General features: G+C 44.5%; 3 protein-coding genes and 1 long non-coding RNA gene across 19 annotated transcripts in view; 2 read left to right on the top strand and 2 right to left on the bottom strand.

The window, feature by feature from the left end:
* Positions 1-8,637, bottom strand: part of LOC122460046 — a 72,138-nt gene extending 63,501 nt beyond the window's left edge. Inside the window, exon 1 of the long non-coding RNA XR_006281094.1 lies at positions 8,580-8,637. This is a non-coding gene — a long non-coding RNA (uncharacterized LOC122460046). The remainder of the gene's footprint in view (positions 1-8,579) is intronic.
* On the top strand, positions 1,452-7,187 carry SLC10A4 (solute carrier family 10 member 4). The gene is made up of 3 exons (XM_038398219.2): positions 1,452-2,024; positions 3,565-3,775; positions 6,130-7,187. The coding sequence occupies exons 1-3, from the start codon at positions 1,579-1,581 to the stop codon at positions 6,643-6,645; spliced, it is 1,173 nt and encodes a 390-aa protein (XP_038254147.1). The 5' UTR covers positions 1,452-1,578; the 3' UTR covers positions 6,646-7,187.
* ZAR1 (zygote arrest 1) lies at positions 7,881-9,929 on the top strand. The gene is made up of 4 exons (XM_038398221.2): positions 7,881-8,910; positions 9,078-9,170; positions 9,249-9,323; positions 9,649-9,929. Exons 1-4 carry the CDS (start codon positions 8,110-8,112, stop codon positions 9,790-9,792), a joined length of 1,113 nt encoding a protein of 370 aa, XP_038254149.1. The 5' UTR covers positions 7,881-8,109; the 3' UTR covers positions 9,793-9,929.
* An 8,406-nt stretch (positions 9,930-18,335) lies between these two features.
* FRYL (FRY like transcription coactivator) overlaps positions 18,336-20,760 on the bottom strand; it is a 429,780-nt gene continuing 427,355 nt past the window's right edge. For all 16 annotated transcript variants that reach the window (XM_043513888.1, XM_043513887.1, XM_043513879.1 and 13 more), the window contains one exon: positions 18,336-20,401. In XM_043513888.1, coding sequence (XP_043369823.1) covers positions 20,143-20,401 — 259 coding nt within the window. In that variant the 3' untranslated portion in view covers positions 18,336-20,142. The remainder of the gene's footprint in view (positions 20,402-20,760) is intronic.

Genomic DNA, 20,760 nt, shown 5'->3' with positions numbered 1-20,760 from the left:
GTGCCATGGGTCTTCTATTACAGTGTAGACATACCCATTGAGATCAATGCCAAAACTCCCATTGATTTCAGTGGGCCCAGAATTTCACCCACTACATTTAGAAACCTTCATCCACTTAAATGGAATGGACAGGATAGGCCTCTGTCACCTTCTGGCTGGTGCGCTGTCACTTGCATATCATACAAACTGATTTTTCAATGTCATATAGACCGCTTTTACTAACAGATTTTTTGGAGTGTCTAGCAAGGGTCTCTCCTCTAGGCAAATCAAGAATAACATCATAAAATCTGTATAGTATTCATCTCTACTCTATAGATTCCAGGGTTATTCTGAAAATTACATTGTGAGGAAAAGTTTCCAGTTTGGAAAGCAAGAGGGGGAGTGAGCACCCCTATCTAGATCCATGCAGCAACAGAAAACCGTGTGATTTATTACTATTAATTAAATCACATAATTTCTTGGTTAAATACAGTTTGTTCTTTGCTCATTATTGAAGCCCACCATCAGCAGAAAGTGACTCTAATTTGACCTGGCTAAAGAGCTTTTCATCATTCCTCAGCCATGCCATAGCTTTTACTCAAGTACACTCTTTCCATTAGTGGGAATGACCTTGGACCTTCCTTGAATGTATCAAAGGTAAAGCTGACATTGCTCACTTAGGAGGACACTGTGATGATCAGCTCATTTTGCTTTAGGATGCTGAGCTAGATTAAGCACCAAAAATCAGAAAATAATAGTAATATTTAATAGTAGATTGTTGTTGTTTTTGTCACGAGCATGCTTGGAGTGAAACTGAAATGTGCCTGCTCATAGTCCATCCTCCAAAAATCCCCTGTCAAGTCTTTATCAGTTGAAAATATTTGTTAGACTTCTTTGGGGGGGGGGGGGAGGAATAGCGGACAAAGGTGACCCAGTGGATAACACTTGCTTCTCTTTTCAAGCAGCATGGTCTTTCACAAGAGATTACCAGACAAAATAATCATAGCAAGAGGTTTGTGTTTGTTTTTCCACTAGACCTGCAATAAAACATTTTGCATTATTGGTTGACTGCTGACAGCGAGTATGGCACCATAACAGACACAAAGGAAGACATGGGCCCTGCCTGGAGTAGCTTCTTAACAGGATGACTGTCTATGCATGTGGGTTAAGTGTGTGACTGAATGCACCCTATATAAAGCAGACACAAGACACACTGGATACAAAAAAAGCAAGCGTTCTTGTGTAAGAGACAGAGGGAACCTAATGTAGTGTGAGTATACTCGATGCAGTGTGTCTAGCTGGAGGTGCTATATTGTGTAGGGCGGATTAATTCAGTGTGTGTGAATGAGGGCTGTTGTGCTTGGCTGTAAATGGAGGTGTTTAGGGGGTGGGGATGAAGGGTCTGAGGAGGGCTAAGATGTGCCAGTGCTTCAGCCCAGGGACTGACTGACAGTCTCCTCAGCCTCTTCACTGCCTATCAGTCCCCACCTTGTGGGGCCTCCCGGCTCCTCCAGTGCTTGGGCAGGCGATAGGGACCTGGCAGCTTCTGACTAGATGCTCAGCTGCTGACTGCCAGGCGCGCACACACAGCGCACAGCCATGGACAGCTCCTGGGCGGAGAACGGGACTCTTTCCCCCTTCGCTTCGCTCTCCCCGGAGCCCGAGAACAGCAGCAGCGGCAGCCCCAGCCCCTCCAGCCGGGCGCCGCAGGCAGGCAGGGGGCCGGGGGGCAGCCCCCCGTTCTGGGACACCCCCCTGAACCAGGGTTTGAGCGTGTTCGTGGGGCTGGCGCTGTGCACCACCATGCTGGGCTTGGGCTGCACCGTGGAGCTGAGCCAGCTCGGGGGGCAGCTGCGGCGGCCGGTGGGGGTGCTGCTGGCGCTGCTCTGCCAGTTCGTGCTCATGCCCCTGCTGGCCTTCCTGCTGGCGCTGCTCTTCGCCCTGGACGAGGTGGCAGCCGTGGCCGTGCTACTGTGCGGCTGCTGCCCCGGGGGGAACCTCTCCAACCTCATGTCCCTGCTGGTCAACGGAGACATGAACCTCAGGTACCCAGCCGGCCGGGGCCGCTGCCTCCCCGGCGCGCCCGGCTCATCTCCCTCCCCGGCGGGGCAGGCATCGCCCCTTGCCGCAGTAAAGGACCCGGGAGAACGCGGTCTGAGCCCCGCTGTGAGAGGGAGGCAGCCGGGGGCCTCGATGTGCCGGGGGCGGATGTGCCGGGGGGTCAGTAGCAGTGCGGGGGGGGTGGATATGCCTGGGAGGGGCTGGGGGGGTGAGAGGAAGGGGCAATGTGGCTGTGCCGGGGGGTCAGTATCAATGCGGGGGGGTGGATGTGCCGGGGAGGGGCTGGGGGGTGGGAGAAAGGGGGAATGTGGATGTGCCGGGGGGGTCAGTATCAGTGCGGGGGGGGTGGATATGCCTGGGAGGGGCTGGGGGGGTGAGAGGAAGGGGCAATGTGGCTGTGCCGGGGGGTCAGTATCAATGCGGGGGGGTGGATGTGCCGGGGAGGGGCTGGGGGGTGGGAGAAAGGGGGAATGTGGATGTGCCGGGGGGGTCAGTATCAATGCGGGGGGGTGGATGTGCCGGGGAGGGGCTGCGGGGGTGGGAGGAAGGGGCAATGTGGCTGTGCCGGGGGGTCAGTATCAGTGCGGGGGGGTGGATGTGCCGGGGAGGGGCTGCGGGGGTGGGAGGAAGGGGCAATGTGGCTGTGCCGGGGGGTCAGTATCAGTGCGGGGGCGGGGGTGGGAGGAAGGGGCAATGTGGATGTGCCGGGGGGTCAATATCAGTGCGGGGGGGTGGATGTGCCGGGGAGGGGCTGGGAGGAAGGGGCAATGTGACTGTGCCGGGGGGTCAGTATCAGTGCGGGGGCGGATGTGCCGTGAAAGGGGTGGGGGTGGGAGGAAGGGGCAATGTGGCTGTGCCGGGGGTCACTAGCAGTGCGGGGGGTGTGGTTGTGCTGGGGTGTGGGTGTGAACGGTGAGTGCTGCGGCAGGACTGTCCGGTTTACGGTTGTTTAAAATATTTGCTATTTTATAATCAGATCTGTGCCAGCCTGTTCCGGGGCGCGGCCCGTGGGTACCGGGACAGAGGAGCCGGTTTCAGGATCTCATCAAGGGAATTTTGGGGGGACAAAATCACTGTCAGCTCTTGCGCTATCTCCCGCGCTGGCTGCGCGCTTTTGGGAGATGAGGGGAGCCCAACCCGTGCTGATTATTATCTGTTTGTGCCCCAAGACACCCCAAGGCAGGCAGGTTTTACATGCAAACATATCTTCTTCTTTTCACAAAAAACACAGCTGGCAATACCCCTCCCCTTCCTAAAAACCATATTCAGGCCACTGTCCAATCTGCTCGGTAACTGAGGGGAAATTCTTGCAATCAAACAGCTACTTGCGCCCTGGGCGACTCTTGTCCGAGCTCCTAGAGAAGGGTTTTGTACAATAGGTTTGTGCCTCGTTACACGAAATGGATTTGTACCGCCAGCTCTTACTGGAGCCCGAGGAGGTCCTGTTCCCCCCACCCTAGCAGCTGATGGAAGAGCGGCTCTTGCTGACCCGCTGCCTGTTGTTCTGTCCCCTCCCTGCTGCAGTATTATCATGACCGCCTCATCCACCCTGTTGGCCCTGCTGCTGATGCCCCTGTGCCTGTGGATATACAGCCGCGCCTGGATCAACACGCCTCTGGTGCAGCTGTTGCCCCTGGGGGCCGTGAGTCTGACCCTATGCAGCACCTTGCTCCCCATCGGCGTAGGAGTTTTCATCCGCTACAAGTACACACGGGTCGCCGACCTCTTGCTCAAGGTAAGAACAGCTGCGCCGGGTCCCGCTTCTACATACACAGAGGTGCTGAGCACCACTCCAGAGCAGGCCTCTAGGGAGCTCCTTCTCGCTAGGGTGGTCATAGGGGTGTGGGGAAGGGCTTTGCTTCTCGGAGCCGCACCATAGGCGCTGCTGCTTTAGGATATAGAGTGCACATGGTCTAGTTTAAGGATAAGAAAAGATGCACGTGGGGGAAGATTTAACAGATCTACAATAAAGAGACGGGTAAAGCTTGCCAACCCGTATAAATATTGCCCTACGTCGTGAATACTCCAAAGAGTAGAGGAGCCAGCATGAAGAGCAGCGTGCACGGTATCTGTTTCCATCAGGACAGCATGTCAGTGTAGAAACTGAGCACTTCCGTGTATTTTATTGATATCACTCAAATCATAGGACTAAGGCTCATCACATAAACTGGTGAAAACCCTCAGGACTTGTTCCGAATTCTAAACAGAATCTCTCTCTCTGTTTTCCAGAGAGGAAGTATAAGCGCCCATTGTGGTCAACTAGTAATAAAATACTGCCGGTGCCTGACTGTTTTCTGTAAAACAGTTACAGGCAGGATTAGAGTTGGCTACAAGAAACGTTTTGTTAAAAAACAAAATTGCTCCCTCACAAAGACCAAAGGATGAATCGCTATTTCCCTACAGTAAGGTTAAATAAAAAGTAAGGTAGACAATGCCATTTCTTCGATGTAACAAGAGCAGATCAAATCACAAAAGAAATGCTCAATATATTTCTAATTATGAAACATCATTGCTAAGCATGTGCTTTAAATAAATAATGTTATAAATATAATCAGGTACTATATCCACATTAAAACTAGTAGCTTCAGTCCCACAGGCAATAAAATCAGTAAATTCCTAACAAAAATAGTAACACGAACAACTATCTTAATTTGGAATAATTAAAACAAAAAAATAACAACAGTTATTGTTTTCTAAGTTATTTCTTTGTTTGGAAATATACAAATTTTCAATAAGCATTTTTCATCAATCGTGGCACAACCAATTTCTATATTTCTAACTAAACCTTCATCATGCAAGCAATTTGTATGGCAGTCAATAAGAAAAACAATATTAAAGTACATTTATGTGCATGTTATTTGAAAATAATTTCGAAGGTTCAACAAAATATATAAAGGTACCAGGATTTCACCCAGTGTTTTAGGGAAGGATGAGGACAACTAAAAAAAAAAAAAAGGTCTCACTGAACAACAGAAATATACAATCTTATTATCTTTAACTAACATTACCTGTAAGGAAGGGGAAGAGAAAGGTTTCAGGAAAGGGAATTCATGGGGATAGAAAAATGAAACTACTAACCATAATTACCTGACTGAAGTCTTTAAAAGTCTTTAAACATATATTTATGTTGAAAGCAATAATAGGGAAATGAATATTTCTGTTAATCAAAAAACAAAATACAGAAGTTAAAACTTAAGGTAAACTTTCAAGCAAAACATGCTCAAAAGCAAAGCAAAGGCACTCAGCACACAACCCGTTAATACTGCAAAAATCACTCAATGGCTGCAGCATGCACTGAATACACTAAAACGACCCAAACTCTAGGCCCAATCTTGCATCAATTAAAGTAAATTATATAACTGCCATTGAATTCAATGGGATCAGACCTTATCTCAGAACTGGTACCATCCTTTTTAACTGTCAGTTTGGATGGTTTATATCTCCTTTAGGTTTAAACTTGACATACACATTGTTAGGCAAGATGAAATTTCTTTAAATAGTTTATCCAATTTACCCTTTTAAGGTAATATTTTAAAGTATTATAGCAAAAAAAAAGACTTAGCTTCATTTTCTTTTTTAAATGAAAATTTACAAACATTAATGCAGATTGTTACTGTCTTTCTGAGAAAATATCCCAGACAAGTTATACTGTTAAAAACTAATTAGGAGACAGATTTCTTCCACCCTTGTTCACCTTGGGCCTGATTCAAAGCCCACTGAAATTTTGGATCAGGTCCAAGGTAAGAAAGGATAGCAGAATCTGTCCATCAGTGGATAGTTTAAAAGAAGCTCTATGTTAGAAATGCTAAAGGTATGACAAACTCAAGAGAATTTGGGATTAAGCAGAGTGGTCTTTTCAATGTCCTTCAATCACATTTTGTCTGTTCACTATTCATATAAGGAAAAGCTTCTGCTGTAACAGCTGCAATAAAATGTGCTGATTTTTAAAACAAAAATATAGTTTAAATTATTTCCTTATACTATTTTAATATTTGCGTATGTAATTAATTTGCTTTTAAACATCTCTAATGTAAGTTTTCCCTTCTGTTTTCTCTGAGATATCTGATTGTGATTATTCATTATTGTTAGGTTTCCTTGTGGTCCCTTTTAGTGACTTTGGTGCTTCTTTTCATTCTGACTGGCACTATGTTGGGACCTGAGCTGCTGGCAAGTATCCCTGCGTCTGTCTACATAGTAGCACTCTTGATGCCCTTAGCAGGCTATGCCTCAGGATATGGCTTAGCTACTTTATTTCACCTGCCACCTCATTGCAAGAGGACAGTGTCTTTGGAAACAGGATGTCAAAATGTCCAGCTCTGCACGGCTATACTAAAACTAACCTTTCCACCACATCTCATAGGAAGTATGTATATGTTTCCCTTGCTTTATGCCCTTTTCCAGGCTGCAGAAGCAGGGCTTTTTGTGTTAGTGTACAAGATGTACGGAAGAGATACCTATAAACAAGATCCCCTAAATGAAGATGAAGACACAGATATTTCTTACAAGAAACTGAAAGAGGAGGAAATGGCAGACACCTCATACGGCACAGTGACTACAGAGGAACACAATTCTATTCTGATGGAAACTGCACAAACTGCACTGTAGCTGGACAACAGTCAGAGCAATAGACGGAGACGCTTGAATTACAGGAATATTATATGGTATTTGCAATATGTTTTCGGAGCTAGTAAAACAGGCAGCTGGGGTACTGACCAGCCTCCATAATCAACCCAACTACTCCCAGTGTATAAGATGACCATATGTTTATTATTGTGCCAGTTGCGAGTATTTCCTCAAACATATAGCCTTATATGTACAAAAATCAATGTGACACAACGAGATATACATCTACATCTTCATAGGAAGACGCTCTTTGGTGAATTAAGTAAGGCAGGGACCGGTACCAGAAAGGAATGAAGCATTTTGTAGGAAAGAGTCAATTTGTGTATCAATGGTGTGAACAAAGGAACAAATTAGATAATATTTGTAAAGTGTCGTTCAATTTCATGCATCCTATTAGTTGTAAAAAAAACCATCCTGTTTATTGTTCTGATTATAAATGCGTGGAAAAGATGAATTAACGCTGTATTAGTCACTAATTAAAATCCCTCTAAAGATAACTAAAAATTAAAAGGAAATGCAAGTAACGGTCTAGTTTATCTGGAGATGTATCTAGCAGGGATTTATCTGCAGGGAAGGTAAATCCCCCCTTCTTGAACTACCTGGTCCCTGGCTCTTATGTTTGGCAGCCTAGGCAGTCACGCGTTCCTTCCTCCTCCACAGATTCAGCCATAGCTGCTGGAACTGGGGGGGGGGGGGGGCTGCCGCACCGCCTGCCTTGAAGCGGTTTCCACCATACACAGGGGTTTACAGTTTGGTTCAAGGCGGTCAGCACCCCCACTGTACAAATTGTTCCGGCGCCCCCCTGAACTCATCCGCCTGTTGTTTCTGTCACAGCCGCCCGGCTATTACTCTTCGTTGGCGGCGCACAGCCTCTCGCGTGCTCCCGGGGCACCGATACCACCGATCAATCAAGGTGCCGGCTCTGCTCAAGAGAACACGCTGCATAGCCTCCGGCGAGACCCCTCAGCTCACATGAAGGCTGCACAGACTCTGGGGTCCCCACGCGGCGGGGATACGGGGGGCAGATACCAGAGTTGTAAACCAAGCGAAAGAGGGAGGGAGGGAGGGAGGGAGGCTCAGGACGTTTAACAGAGAGAGAGAACCCCGCAGGGGTTGGACCAGTGAGGGGCTGACTTGCTTCGGAGACCCGCCGGAAGCTCTGCGTGCCCTTGTCACTTGAGGCGAGCCAGTGGCTCCCCTCCCAGGCTCTCACCTCCGCTATGTTCCTTGCAGCCCGGGCGGAGCCGCCTCTGCCCACCCGCCCGCTTCCCGGGACAGCGACCCCCGCCAGGGAATCCGCGGCGAGGCGCTTCATTCCCCCTCCGCCAATGGAAGCAGCCCCGCTCAGGTGGCGGTGGGGGGACGGGACGTGCCGCTGAGCCTGCCCCTCCCCAGCGCGGGCTATTTAAAGCGGCCCCCGCGAGCCCAGCCGCCGGGGCAGACGCCATGGCGGACGAGGCCATGGAGAGTTACCTGTACTCAGCCTACACCCCCTACTCCTACCGCTACCAGCCGCCCAAGGGCAAAGGGCCCCCGGGCGCCTGGCGGCAGCGGGGCACCTACTTCTCGGGCTACGGGGACACGGCGGCGGCGGCGGCGGCGGCCGAGTACTTCGACAACTACCAGCGGGCGCAGCTGAAGGCGATCCTGTCCCAGGTGAACCCCAGCCTGACGCCGCGGCTCCGCAAGGCCAACACCAAGGAGGTGGGGGTGCAGGTGAACCCGCGGCAGGACGCCTCGGTGCAGTGCTCGCTGGGGCCCCGCACCCTGCTGCTGCGGCGGCGCCTGGCCCCCGGGCTGCCCCCGCTGCGGCCCCGCGAGCAGGAGCAGGGCAGCTCCGCCACCACCAGCGGCCGGCCCGTCCGCTTCCCCAGGACCATCGCCGTCTACTCGCCCATGGCGTCCCGCAGACTCACCACCTTCCTGGAGGAGCCCGAGGAGCCGGGGCAGGAGGCGGCCGAGGAGGAGCCGGAGCCGGAGCCGGAGCCGGCGGCCGAGGAAGAGGAGCCGCAGCCGCAGCCGCAGCGCACGGAGGCGGCCGCCGTGCGGGCCAGCTGGGAGCAGCCCCCGGGGAGCAGCGCGGAGCCGCAGCAGGAGGCCGCGGAGGAGGAGGCGGCCGCAGCAGCTGCCCCGCCGCAGGAAGGCCAGCGGGAGGCCCCCGAGCGCCAGGCGGGGCAGCCCCAGGCCGCAGCCCCTCAGGAGCCGGAGCCGGAGCCGGAGCCGGGCAAGACCCGCCTGCGCTTCCAGGTGAGGGCGCGGGTCCCCGCGTGCCGCCGCAGGGTGGCGGGAAGCCTGGGGGCGGGGCCTCTCCCGGCCCTGGGGCCAGCAGGGCCCAGGGTGCGGGAGCTGGGCAGGCCTGGCGTGGCTGGGAGCTGGCTCCCTGCCCGTGGCTGAGTCACCCTTGTTCCCCCCAGTTTCTGGAGCAGAAGTACGGCTACTACCACTGCAAGGACTGCAACATCCGCTGGGAGAGCGCCTACGTGTGGTGTGTGCAGGGCACCAACAAGGTAGGCCTGGTGCCCCCGGGGCTGCCCCCCCGCCCCCGGGCTCTGACCGCCCCTGACCCGCCTTTCCCCTTCCTCCAGGTCTACTTCAGGCAGTTCTGCCGGACGTGTCAGAAATCCTACAACCCCTACCGCGTGGAGGACATCACTTGCCAGGTGAGCACAGCCCGCTCAGCGCCTCCCTACAGCTAGCGCACTGGGGAGCCCTGTAGCCTGGCTTAACTCCGGGAGCTGGGTTTGGGGGGAGGGGGGGCCTTCCCCACCATTCCTTCCACTAAGCCTGGGAGCTCCCAGCGGTGCTGTAGCACCACAAGTGTGCTGGAGCTTTGTCAGCAGCCTCACTCCTCCCTGCACTGAGCAGCCTATAATCTAAACTACTGGCGTTAATACTACCTCCTCCCCTAAGCTTGCAGATCTCCTGCCTGGCCTGTACCCCTGCAGTTCAGGGACTTTCTCCTCCAACATCCTTGCTTCTTTCTAGAGCTGTAAGCAGACCAGATGCACCTGCCCTGTGAAAGTGCGCCATGTGGACCCCAAGAGACCCCATCGTCAAGATCTCTGTGGGAGATGCAAAGGCAAACGTCTTTCCTGTGATAGTACATTTAGTTTCAAATATATTATTTGACTGGGATACTACTTCTTTAAAAGATCCTGGTGTAAAATTGCAATCAAAGCAGTTTTTCTTTTGAAAGAATATATAATATGGTGGGGTATACCTGGGCAAACCTACAAATAAAGGTATGGCGAAGCACTATTATAACTAAGGCATGCTCATGTCTACCTCATTTATGAGTATGGAAGCTGCAACGTTTACCATTAGGAATGGGAGAGAAGGCCCTATCATTCTGTCAGCCACAGAACTACTCTTCCTTGTATGATTTATTGTTATGGTGACACACTTAGCAGTTTCTGCTTCTGGAGGAGGCAGACATGCTTTCCTAGTGACCTCCCTATGCTTCAGGAAGACTTCTCTGGGGAGCAACTTAAGCAGTGAGTCTCAAACAGATTACTGGTAAACTCTACCTCTACTGCCGTATGTACAGTATCCACCTCATTTAACACAAGAATGAAAAGCCAATGGCATCCTTCCACAATACAGGCAAGCATTAGTGTTGGATTGCAATTTAACTAAATGTTCTACAATCACTAACTAGTGTAGGAGTACATACATAACTTTCTTCCTGTGTATCTACCAATCACTTTTAATACCTGAAAGTTAGTAATTCTTAAATAGGCAGATGGCTAGTCAGATCATGAAACAAAATATATAATTCTAGGCTTGAGCTGAAGACAAATAGCCATTTCTACAACTAAACTAGCTATTGCTAATCTGGGGCTGTTATAGCACTATCTTTAAAGAAACCCCTTACCTAAAAGGGGCATGTATTCCCAGTGTGCATAGCTGTGAAGGGGAGGGGGCAAATTAAATGGCTGTTGCTAATAGATCAGGCAAGACTTTCAGTGTCTTTTTTTTTTTTTTTTAAATGTGTATAGATCAACTTCTAATTGATACAGATCAGTGTGGCTATTGATAACTATAATGGCTGAATCCCTCACTTAGGGACCTACAGTGAAATAGCTTTCTTCTGTTCTAGCTGCTTTGTTGGCTAATCTGATAGTGACTGTTAATTTTCTCTACCTGTGTGTTTTTTTTTTTTCCAAATTGTGTAGACAAAAGCTTCTGTTGACAAGTCAGTAATGTATAAACTTCTCTGTGACACTCTCCTTTAAAGATAACACATTGCTAACAACCAGCCTTCTTTGTGAATAGATAAATAAAATGGGGGTGTATCTACTACTACGCTATTACCATGAGGAAGGGTAGTATTGTAGCAGTTTCAGAAGAAAGTTGCTCTAAGAGGAAACTGTTACATCATTTGAAACAAATCTTTCTTACTGACCCCCAGCCACTATCCTAAGATGGAAAATGTAAATTAGGGCTGTCTAACTTCCAGAGGTGCCTATTAAACTCTAGATATCTTCAGTACTTGACTTTTATGTCTGCTTGCACGTGAGCCTCCCCTTCTCTAACTGTGAAGAAAGTCCTTAAGGTAAATGAGGAGTTGTGGCCTTTTTGCCACCATAGCACAGCCCTGAACTGGAACCACAGTATAACAGTAGTAGTAAGTAGAATCAAGGAATTGCTGTCTCCCAACCCCACAATAGCACAGTACTGGCCTGAAGCCATTGCTGCTATAAGCTATGTTGACCCTCTGTAGGAAGCAGCACTTATTGGGGAAAGTTACTCATTTATTAGTAAACACCAATTTCTTATCAAATGTGTCTGTCTACTTAAAGGACTACTCTCAATATTTACCTCTAATTCATTTGATGTCTTGAATGTAGCCTAAATTCAATTGGATGAAAACTATAGTATGTATCTTCTCCACTGCCCCTTCCACTGTGTTCATCAAGCTTGTTGCGTTCGTAGAGCAACAGTGGTACTATATACTGAAGACTTGAAAAACCTCCAACTTTTTTTTTTTTTTTTTTTAAAAAGCACTGACACTTCTGGAAAGACAGAACGTAACCTTCCTTTAAGGTTTTTTTATTAAACTTGGTATGTCTATACCTAATGTATGGCCTTCTGCAGGCAGTTACTATGAGGCTTTTCACATATTTTTAGTGAAAATCCATTAAATCTGTCACTCTGGCTTTTCTCAGTGAAGATGGGAAAGGGCATACTACATAAGGATGCAAACCTGTTTGTTTGTTTTGTGTTTTTTTTTTTTCCTTACAGTAAAGATAGACAGGAGATTAGAATTCTGTACATAACTTTAAAAGAAATTCTTGTCTACATCTATTAATGGGAGTCTTTATTAAATGTTTGCCATATAAAATACCATTTAAAGCAGTTGGGTAGAAACACAACCTTTAACAGAAGTAAGGATAATCTGTTTGTAAAACCAGACATGGATTGTCTAATTTCAAAAGATAAATGTACACACATTACTCCTTCCTATAGTGTTTGCAGAATGTTCATCCTTTTAATAAGCTTGTATTCTGTAGCTTGTAGGATTACATTCTCCAACCCCTCCTCCCTTTTTTCTTCCCCCCCTTCACAAACTTGTTTCTAGGTGTGCAGTTAAATGTTACAGCTAGAATCACAGTAGTGACCAACTAGCTTTCAATATGCCCTTCTGACCTAGTTGCAGTAACCCAGATTCAGTACTTTAACACAGATTTGTTCCCAGCATAAATATGTAATTTGTTTTGCCTCTTCCTATTATCCATTTCTGCCCAACTGTGTAATTTTGGAAAATGTAGGCAACTTTATTGCCTGTACTGAGTATGTGGGGTATTTTCAATATTTAGTCCTGGAGTCTGTCACAGAACACAAGGGCCACTCTTTGTGGAGACCTATTTATAAATTTAGGATGTCGAATTACTTTGCTGGGTCCTAATGCACAAAAACAAAACAGACCAGCAATCATAATTCTGGAGCAATCTAAAGTGGTATCTGAAAAATGACACATTGAGTTGTTGAGGTTCATAGACCTACACATTGCCAAATTGATTCCTCTGATGGGATGCTTGGGGCTTGATACTATTGGATTAGTGGAAATAAGGAATGGCTGATCAAGCCCATTTTTTGGGGGGTGGGGTTGAAGCTTGTCTTGTCAGAGCATCAGTCACTCTGGCTAAGAAAACTACTAAAGCTTTGTGAAGGTTGGCTACTATTATGGATTATTGGTCTAAGACTCCTAATTACAGTATTGGAAGTGTACCTGTCCATCTCCCACATCCTACTACAGGGTGTGGTTAGAAACACTCCTAGAAGAGAGCTGAATGGCAACAGCTAAGGTAAACAAGGCTAGACCTTTTCAAGAACTAGACTCTGTAGGGGGGGAGAGGATACTTTTGTTTGCCATACAAGGAGGATTTCACTAAGCGATCCCCAGCCAGCAGAGCAATCTTACCCTGCCTGATCCTTGCTGGTGAAGCAGCACAGAGTGATTTGAAAAGGACCAGACTGCTCCTGGAGCATGCTCTTGGGAGACTGAAGGACGTGGAGATGTCCGGCTCAACAGGTAACCTTTAACAGACCTCCAAGCTGACTTACTGGATTTATTTATTTATTTATTTTTTGGTGTGTATGACTTCTGTGAAAGTGATGGAAAATGCTAGATCAGAGTTTGGACTAAAGCAACCACATTTCCATTGTACCATCTTAAGACTCCCAGTGAGGAAGTATACAATAGCAGCTAGTATGCAAAACATATCCCAGATAAGGGATACATATTACCAATATTTTGGTAATAGGAAAGAGGAAGAGTGACTTGTCCAATTCATATTAAATAAATGCAGGGGATGGCTTACAATTGTAGGAAAATGACTAATACAGGTGACAAATTCTCCTTTCTCCCTTAAGAAATCTAGACACCTGTCCATTATCCATGAAAGTTATAGCTCATCTTCCCTCCTACCAGTTTAACAAATAGTCTTTTTCAGCACAATTAAAAAGAACTGAACCAAACAGCACAGGAAAAAAATGTAAATCTCCTTCCCCTTCAAAACTTGAAAGTCCAGCTGTGACATGAAGTGTAAATGTAGAACAAATATGAATTGCTTATGCATGTGAATAGTGTTGGCTTGCATCTCTAGATATCCACTGAGAGAGGTCATAACTCAAGGCAGAGACTGACAGAGAAAGATGTGAGTTGCTGTATTGGGGGAAGAATGCAGCAGTAGTGGTGTTGGTATGCAAGGACAGAAATGACATTGCCATGCTGAAGTCAGTGAGCTTATGTGTAGTTGTCCAGCTACTGCTTTCTTTCTTCTACCTCATTTCCTTCTTACTCTGGTTTTGGTGCCCTTTTCTTGTCTTTCCTCCATCTCTCCTATTCTTCCCTTCCCAACACTATTTCAAATTCTTGGAAGGACATCCTGGTTAGTCTTTCCTCCCATGTTGACTGTCCTGAGATTCTTCCTTCTGGGTTCTCCTTTTTCTCCCCTGCACGTCCTTCTCTCTTCCCCCCCCCCCCCGAAGTGATCTGAGAGGAGCTGACTACTGGCTTCTTCTATGTAGCTATAATACTGGCCACCTATTTCTAAAGTGGGAGTGTAGAGTGCCAGTGTGAGTCTTTAAATATGTTTGTATACCAGAATTTGGCTTAATCACATCAATATGTGGAATGATGGAAAATTTCTTAATTCCCTTTCCCCAATCCATTATGAATAGGCTGTGCTTTCTCTGCACAGATTGGAGAGGCAGTCCGCATTTCCATCTGCCTATCAAACATATGGCCAAACCTTTAGAAATACTTACAACTAACAACTCCTTCATTACCCAGGTACATAATCACAATTTTGACCCATGTAGTTATAGGCCTGGCAGCTCAACATTGAGCCCCTGTAAGATAAAGGAGTGATTGACAGGGGACTTGATTAGGAATTAAAGGAGGGCTACATAATTTAATGCAAATCAACATGGGTTTATGGAAAATGGATCTTTTCAAACTTTTTTATGAGGTTACAAGTATGGTTGATAAAAGTAATAATGTAAACATACTTAAACTTTAAGGTTTCAGAGTAGTAGCAGTGTTAGTCTGTATTCGCAAAAAGAAAAGGAGTACTTGTGGCACCTTAGAGACTAACACATTTATTTGAGCATAAGCTTTCGTGAGCTATGGCTCACTTCAATGCATCCGATGAAATGCATCAGAAATGCATCCGATGAAGTGAGCTGTAGCTCACGAAAGCTTATGCTCAAATAAATTTGTTAGTCTAAGGTGCCACAAGTACTCCTTTTCTTTAAACTTTAAGGTGTTTGACTTTGTATGACATGACACTGATTAAAATACTAGAAAGAGATATAAAATTAACATGACACATTAAATGGATTTAAAAACTGCCTGATAGGTCTCAATGTAATTGGGAATTGTCATCGAGCAAATGTTTCTAGTGGAGTCTCCCAGGGATTGATCTTGGGCCTTGCAATAACATTTTTATTAATGACCTATAAGAAAACAAAGTATACAGATGACACAAAATGGAGGAGTGGTAAATAATGAAAGATCATGGATTCAGAGCACTCTAGATCACTGGTAAACTGGGCATAAGCCAGTACCATGCATTTTAATATGGTTAAACGTATACATCTAGGAACAAAGAAGGTAGGCCATGCTTACAGGCTGGGGAACTCTATCCTCCACAACCCATAAATCTTTTTTCAGTTTACTGTTTCTCAGGAGAATCAGCTGAACATGAGCTTCCAAGTAATGCTGTGGCCAAAAGAGCTAACATGATCCTTGGTGAATAAACAGGAATCTTGAGTAGGAGTAGAGATGAGCCTGCTGTTGGAATACTACATCCAGTTCTAGTAGCCACAATTCAAGAAGAATGTTGATAAAGTGGAGAGGGTTCAGAGAAGAGCCATGAGACTGGCTAAAAGATTAGAAAATGTACCTTATAGTGATAGATGAAAAGATAAAGGGGTGATTTTGATTAGTTTGTAAGTATCCACATAAGGAACAAATATTTAACTAAAACTCCTCACCCTATCAGAGAAAGGTATAACATGCTCCAAGGGCTGGAAGTTGAAGCAAGACAAATTTAAAAATGGAAATGAAGGCAAATAACCATTGGAACAACTTACCAAGGGTCTTAGTGGAGTCTCCATTGCCGCCAATTTTTAAATCAAGATCAGATGTTTTTCTAGAAGATATTTTCTAAGAATTATTTTGGGGAAGTTCTATGGCCTGTTTTACACAAAGGATGGGATTAGATGATCACAATGGTCTCTTTTGGCCTTGGGGTCTGTGTTTTGTATGAGATTAAAGAACTATTTGACATATCCAAAAGGATGTGTTAGCTGATCATTTCCTTTCTAGATCTGATCTTTTTCCCTCAGTCTAACATTTTTCCCTTCTAGCTCCTGACCGTGCTGCTACGTTGTATCTCTAATAAGATGAAGAGTAGTGTGGAAAATAGTGGGAAGGCAGATGAAAGGGAGGAAGCAGAAGTCAGCCAAGTATTTCCACATTCCCTGTCAGGGAAGGGGGGAAAAAAAAATTCTTCAGAGACTACTCAATAGAACACCTTTCTTCCAAAGGAGACATCTCCATGAGAGAACAAGCCACTCTTGGACTGCTTAATGAAAATATTAGAGGACAATATAGACAACTTCTTGATTTCTTTTAAAGTAACTGATACCCCTTCAACCGAGAGAGCTACATTGGAATGCATTAAATGAACGTTGGAACCTGTGCACCCAAGGCAGTGTATGCATTTCTAACACATCTTATCCATCTGCCTATGGATAAGTTGTCTTGGTTGAGACATTTTGGATGGAAAGAAAGTATACTGATTTTTCAAAAGCAGTCCATGTGTTTGAGGTATACCTTCATTGCTCTGGACAATGAATAGTGCATCAGAAAACTTTTCCTTCCTGGAACAGTAGACTTGATCAGAAGGGGAAGACTAGGGCCTGTGGGATATGAAAAAGTACACTCCCACAGTTACCTAAGAATCAGATGTTTGTAAGACTACCTTGTTATTGAAGATGCAATAGTGTAGGTCAGTGTTACAGTCCTCAGAATGATAAAATTCTGTGACAGTCATAGAACTGTGATGCACAGAAAGACAGAGTTTTGTGCTGCTTCTAATTTTTTTTTCTCTGAAAGGATACTTTATATAGAGACTTCAAAGTTTACCAGCATGCAATTCATATTTTCATTACATAAAAATTAAACCAGTGCCATAACGAAGGCAGAGAGCTGCAGTATTTCCTATAGTTATCACCACACTTCTTTTGAAAACAGCAGCTACTTCTGCCACATCCTCCTACATCATTGCAGATACTGCATCATTGATGAGGCAAGAAACTGGATCTTAATATAGCTTGAGAAGTGGGCTTGCTGGATGTTGCTTCACTATAGTGGCTGGTATTAGTCAGGTCGCTGCTACAAATAGGAGCAGTAGGGTGGGGATAACATCTGGTTTCCACCCTCCCTGGCTACTGTTTCTTCCAGCATAATAACAATGGTACAGTCTGAAGTCTCACTTTCGGCAGTTGGAAGATTGGGCATTTTTGATAATGGCAGTAAAAAATGAATCCTGTGGGCTGTCCATCTTCTGTAAGTTCCACGCTCTAGTAAGTTTTAAACACGTGGTAGGCAGTCCCAATTCATGTTAAATGCAATAACTCCCTGTCTCCATCTCAGACCTATGCTAACTGCAAACTTCTGGTCTCATAGAAGACACCACCTGTTGTGGACACTGGATTGTGTAATTTCAAATGGGGTTGCAGGGACTACTACAAAGCTCTTGAGTATGTGAAATAGGATTGAGCTTGGTTTGTTATTAAAAATCTGGACCAGTTCTTCAAAGAAAGTAGAAGTTAACTTGGGGTTGCTTGCTGGACCCCAGATTGCAATCTTACACTCAGATTAGTCCTTTATTGCTTTTTTTCCCCCATTTGCATTAGTTGACACTCCAGGCACCAGCATACTCAGCAAATCTCATGATTTCACTTGGCTAAACCTTAACCGTCTTAGGTACACCCCTTGCTTCAGAAGGTAAACAGGTCATTGACCCCAGTATCAGATCAGGTGCTTGATCATCTATGATAACATTCATCTAGGATAGCAGCTAGCACAAGAATCCAGCTAGTTATAAGAAATGGATGTGTAAATACTTGCTCCTGTTAGCAAAAGAAAGTATACTTAAATTGGCATACTACTTCCTTGTTATGTGGTTGCATGGAGGGCTGGTGTGGGAGAAAAGAGTGCTAGGAAAACACGGTGTAGTGCATTTTGAGATGTAGTTCCTTCAGATGCTTGGGAGAAAGGTGGATTAGGAGAAAACACCCAGATTAGGCTAAACTATAAAGTAAGAGAATATTGCCGGGACCCAGGTTAGTCTGATAATTGTAAGAACAGAAAATTCCAAAAACTGTACACTGTTAGGAATTGTGCACTGGAATTTATAATTAGATGTGGATGTGAGGCCTGGGCAGTATAAGCCATATTACAATCTGATTTGATGCACACTAAAATGTTGTAGCATAGACAGGACCTATGAGAAGAAAACATGGAAATCTATTTGCCAATTCATTGCTGAAATTGTACAGTATGTTAACTGCTAAGAAATATTTCCACTTCAATGTTTACAAACTTCTAAAAATGACACTTATGTATCCTTCTAGCTTGCACAAAATACACAGGATGACAGATACAATGTTTTTATTTTACAAAAAAAGGGGGGGGGGGCTGGTAAAAGATGATGTAAATAAAAGTGTAATGCGCCACTAAATAAAACTACATAACCCCAGTAAATACGTATTAAATAATTAAGAACACCATCTACAGTACCACAGAAACATCAAAATAATTCAATTTTATCAGGTCAAAAAATACAGTGATTATGAATGTGCCTTGACCAGTTACAGAGCTTGTTAAGGTATCAACTACTGTCAGCAGTCCAACAGCATGCACAGTGCCTTCAGTTAATGCATTTCAGCATAATTACATTTCTAGTGGGGTTCACTTCCCCAAGAAAAGGCAAAGCTAAGAATTTCATTTGTACATTCTAAACTCCGAATAAATTACAGAGCCCAGTTTAAAAAAAAAAATCACAGTGGGTAAGAGAGATGCATATAAAAATACTGGGTGTTCCTTTCAAATCACAGGAATCATGGGACTACATTCACGTATTTCTTTTACAAAATGCTATTTTCAACAGAATCCAGTTCATTTTATGCTACAGTGAACAATGACTATGAACTATAAGTATATTGCCGGTTTGCAGGTTTTGATAGTCAGTTTCCTCTTCCTTTCATTTTTTTTCCCCTGTAGTCCCAGTTCCTGAGGTGTAACGTGAGTTATGAAGATACATGTAAATGCATTCACACCTCTTTTCTTGAACTCAGCAGACTACACCGACTGCAAGTCATGTATTTTACTACCAATAGCCACTGTTCCCCTTCCCCCATTAGCTTTGTACATCTATTCTCATATAACAGTGCATTGCATGAATGTACAAGAAAAATACTGGTTTTGCACTATACACTTTCTAGAATATATACAGAATAAAATAAGTTAACTTTCTTCTAATGAGAATTGCTGATGGGCAGCATATATCTTTAATATACATTTTAAAGTCTCTGCAGGCAGCTACTTTTTGGTTAGTTATCAATATTTGTAACATAAGCACTGATCAGAGAACTGAGCAGCATTCCAATAGTTTAACAGATATATTATTTCTTTTAGAAACACTGGGGAATCCCAGTTTAAAATATTATTAAATGTCCTAACATTTACACACTATGAGGATTAGAGCTAATAAAATAAAATTTCTCCAAAAATAATCTTGCATTGCTCTTTCAGGCATGCTCTGAGACCTCATCAACAAACATCCATACCTTCAAAATGCAACGGTCACATATCCATACATTTCAACTCTCACACATAATTCCTCATTACAGACAAAACAAAAAGCAAATAAAACATTGAGAAATCAATGGTTTTTGCAAAGTCTTTACAAGTCCTTTTTCTGCTCATATATGACTGCACATTCTTCAGGACATTGCAAAATGTGTCATTAGGCAATTAGTTGATGATTACATGTACTGCTGTAAAACCAGGAAATCTTGCAGGTCTTCAGCCAAAATAAATCAGCCTTGATTTTAGCCTCATCCCACCTGCTTTTCTTGTCTCAACATCTGGAACATTACTGCAACAGCACTTACAATTCTGTTTCTACAGAAAATAATGCATGTATATGCATTGCTTTTAGCCCTTTTCCTTTAATGTAGTTTATATCTATATAATTAAAAAACCACTACCGCCCACACAACTGTTGTGTGTAGAAACACTAGTCAGATGTTAACTCCACTGGTTTTTAGATCTTTGTTTTTGATGAAATTTCTTGCTATGTTAAAATTCTGTATTGGCCATCAGTTTTTTTAATGAAAGGTGCTTGATAATGTTCTGAGGCATCCTTTGCTTTGTTTCTCTACTAAATGAAAAGCTGTTCAGAATCCAGTGCTCACCATATTTCCTACAGGTTTGGCTTTTGCTAGAAGCTGATAGGACTGAACCATGCGTAGAGACTCTCGAATTTCTAGATTAAGTTCCATCAGTTTTGAGCTGGCTTCTGACATGTCTTGGTTAGAGCCTACTACTGCAAAGCTACCAGTCTGGCCCAATGTCTGATGACGAAAATATATATGCAACAGTGTCTGGACTGGGTCATCTTCAGAACTGCCAAATATGTCATTGGGCCAAATAGACCTGTGAACATATAATTTAAATATTCAATATTTTCTTTCAAAAGAAAACAAAGCAATTAATTATTCAAAGTGACTTTCATTTTTGTTTTAAAGAATATGTATTTATATATGAAAAGAATGTGAGAGGAGAAAGAGAGAGAAAGAGTTCTAAGGTGCTATTCCTATACTTATTAATAAGATGTCATTTTCTTACAGGATAATATTACAATAAATTTATTTTTCAAAGGATACAAACAGTTAATAAAGATCAGAACTACCCTTCTTAAATGGTGAAAATGCACAGGAGAAAAACACATAAAAACAACCAGTTTTGTCCTTTTCAACAAGGACATCTAGCAAGAGTTGAAAAAAAATTGGAAT

The sequence above is a fragment of the Dermochelys coriacea genome, chromosome 4, assembly GCF_009764565.3.
Source record: "Dermochelys coriacea isolate rDerCor1 chromosome 4, rDerCor1.pri.v4, whole genome shotgun sequence".
Classification (NCBI taxonomy): domain Eukaryota; kingdom Metazoa; phylum Chordata; order Testudines; family Dermochelyidae; genus Dermochelys; species Dermochelys coriacea.
The sequence above is the reverse complement of the archived record's forward strand: the minus strand, read 5'-3'. Positions and strand labels throughout refer to the sequence as shown.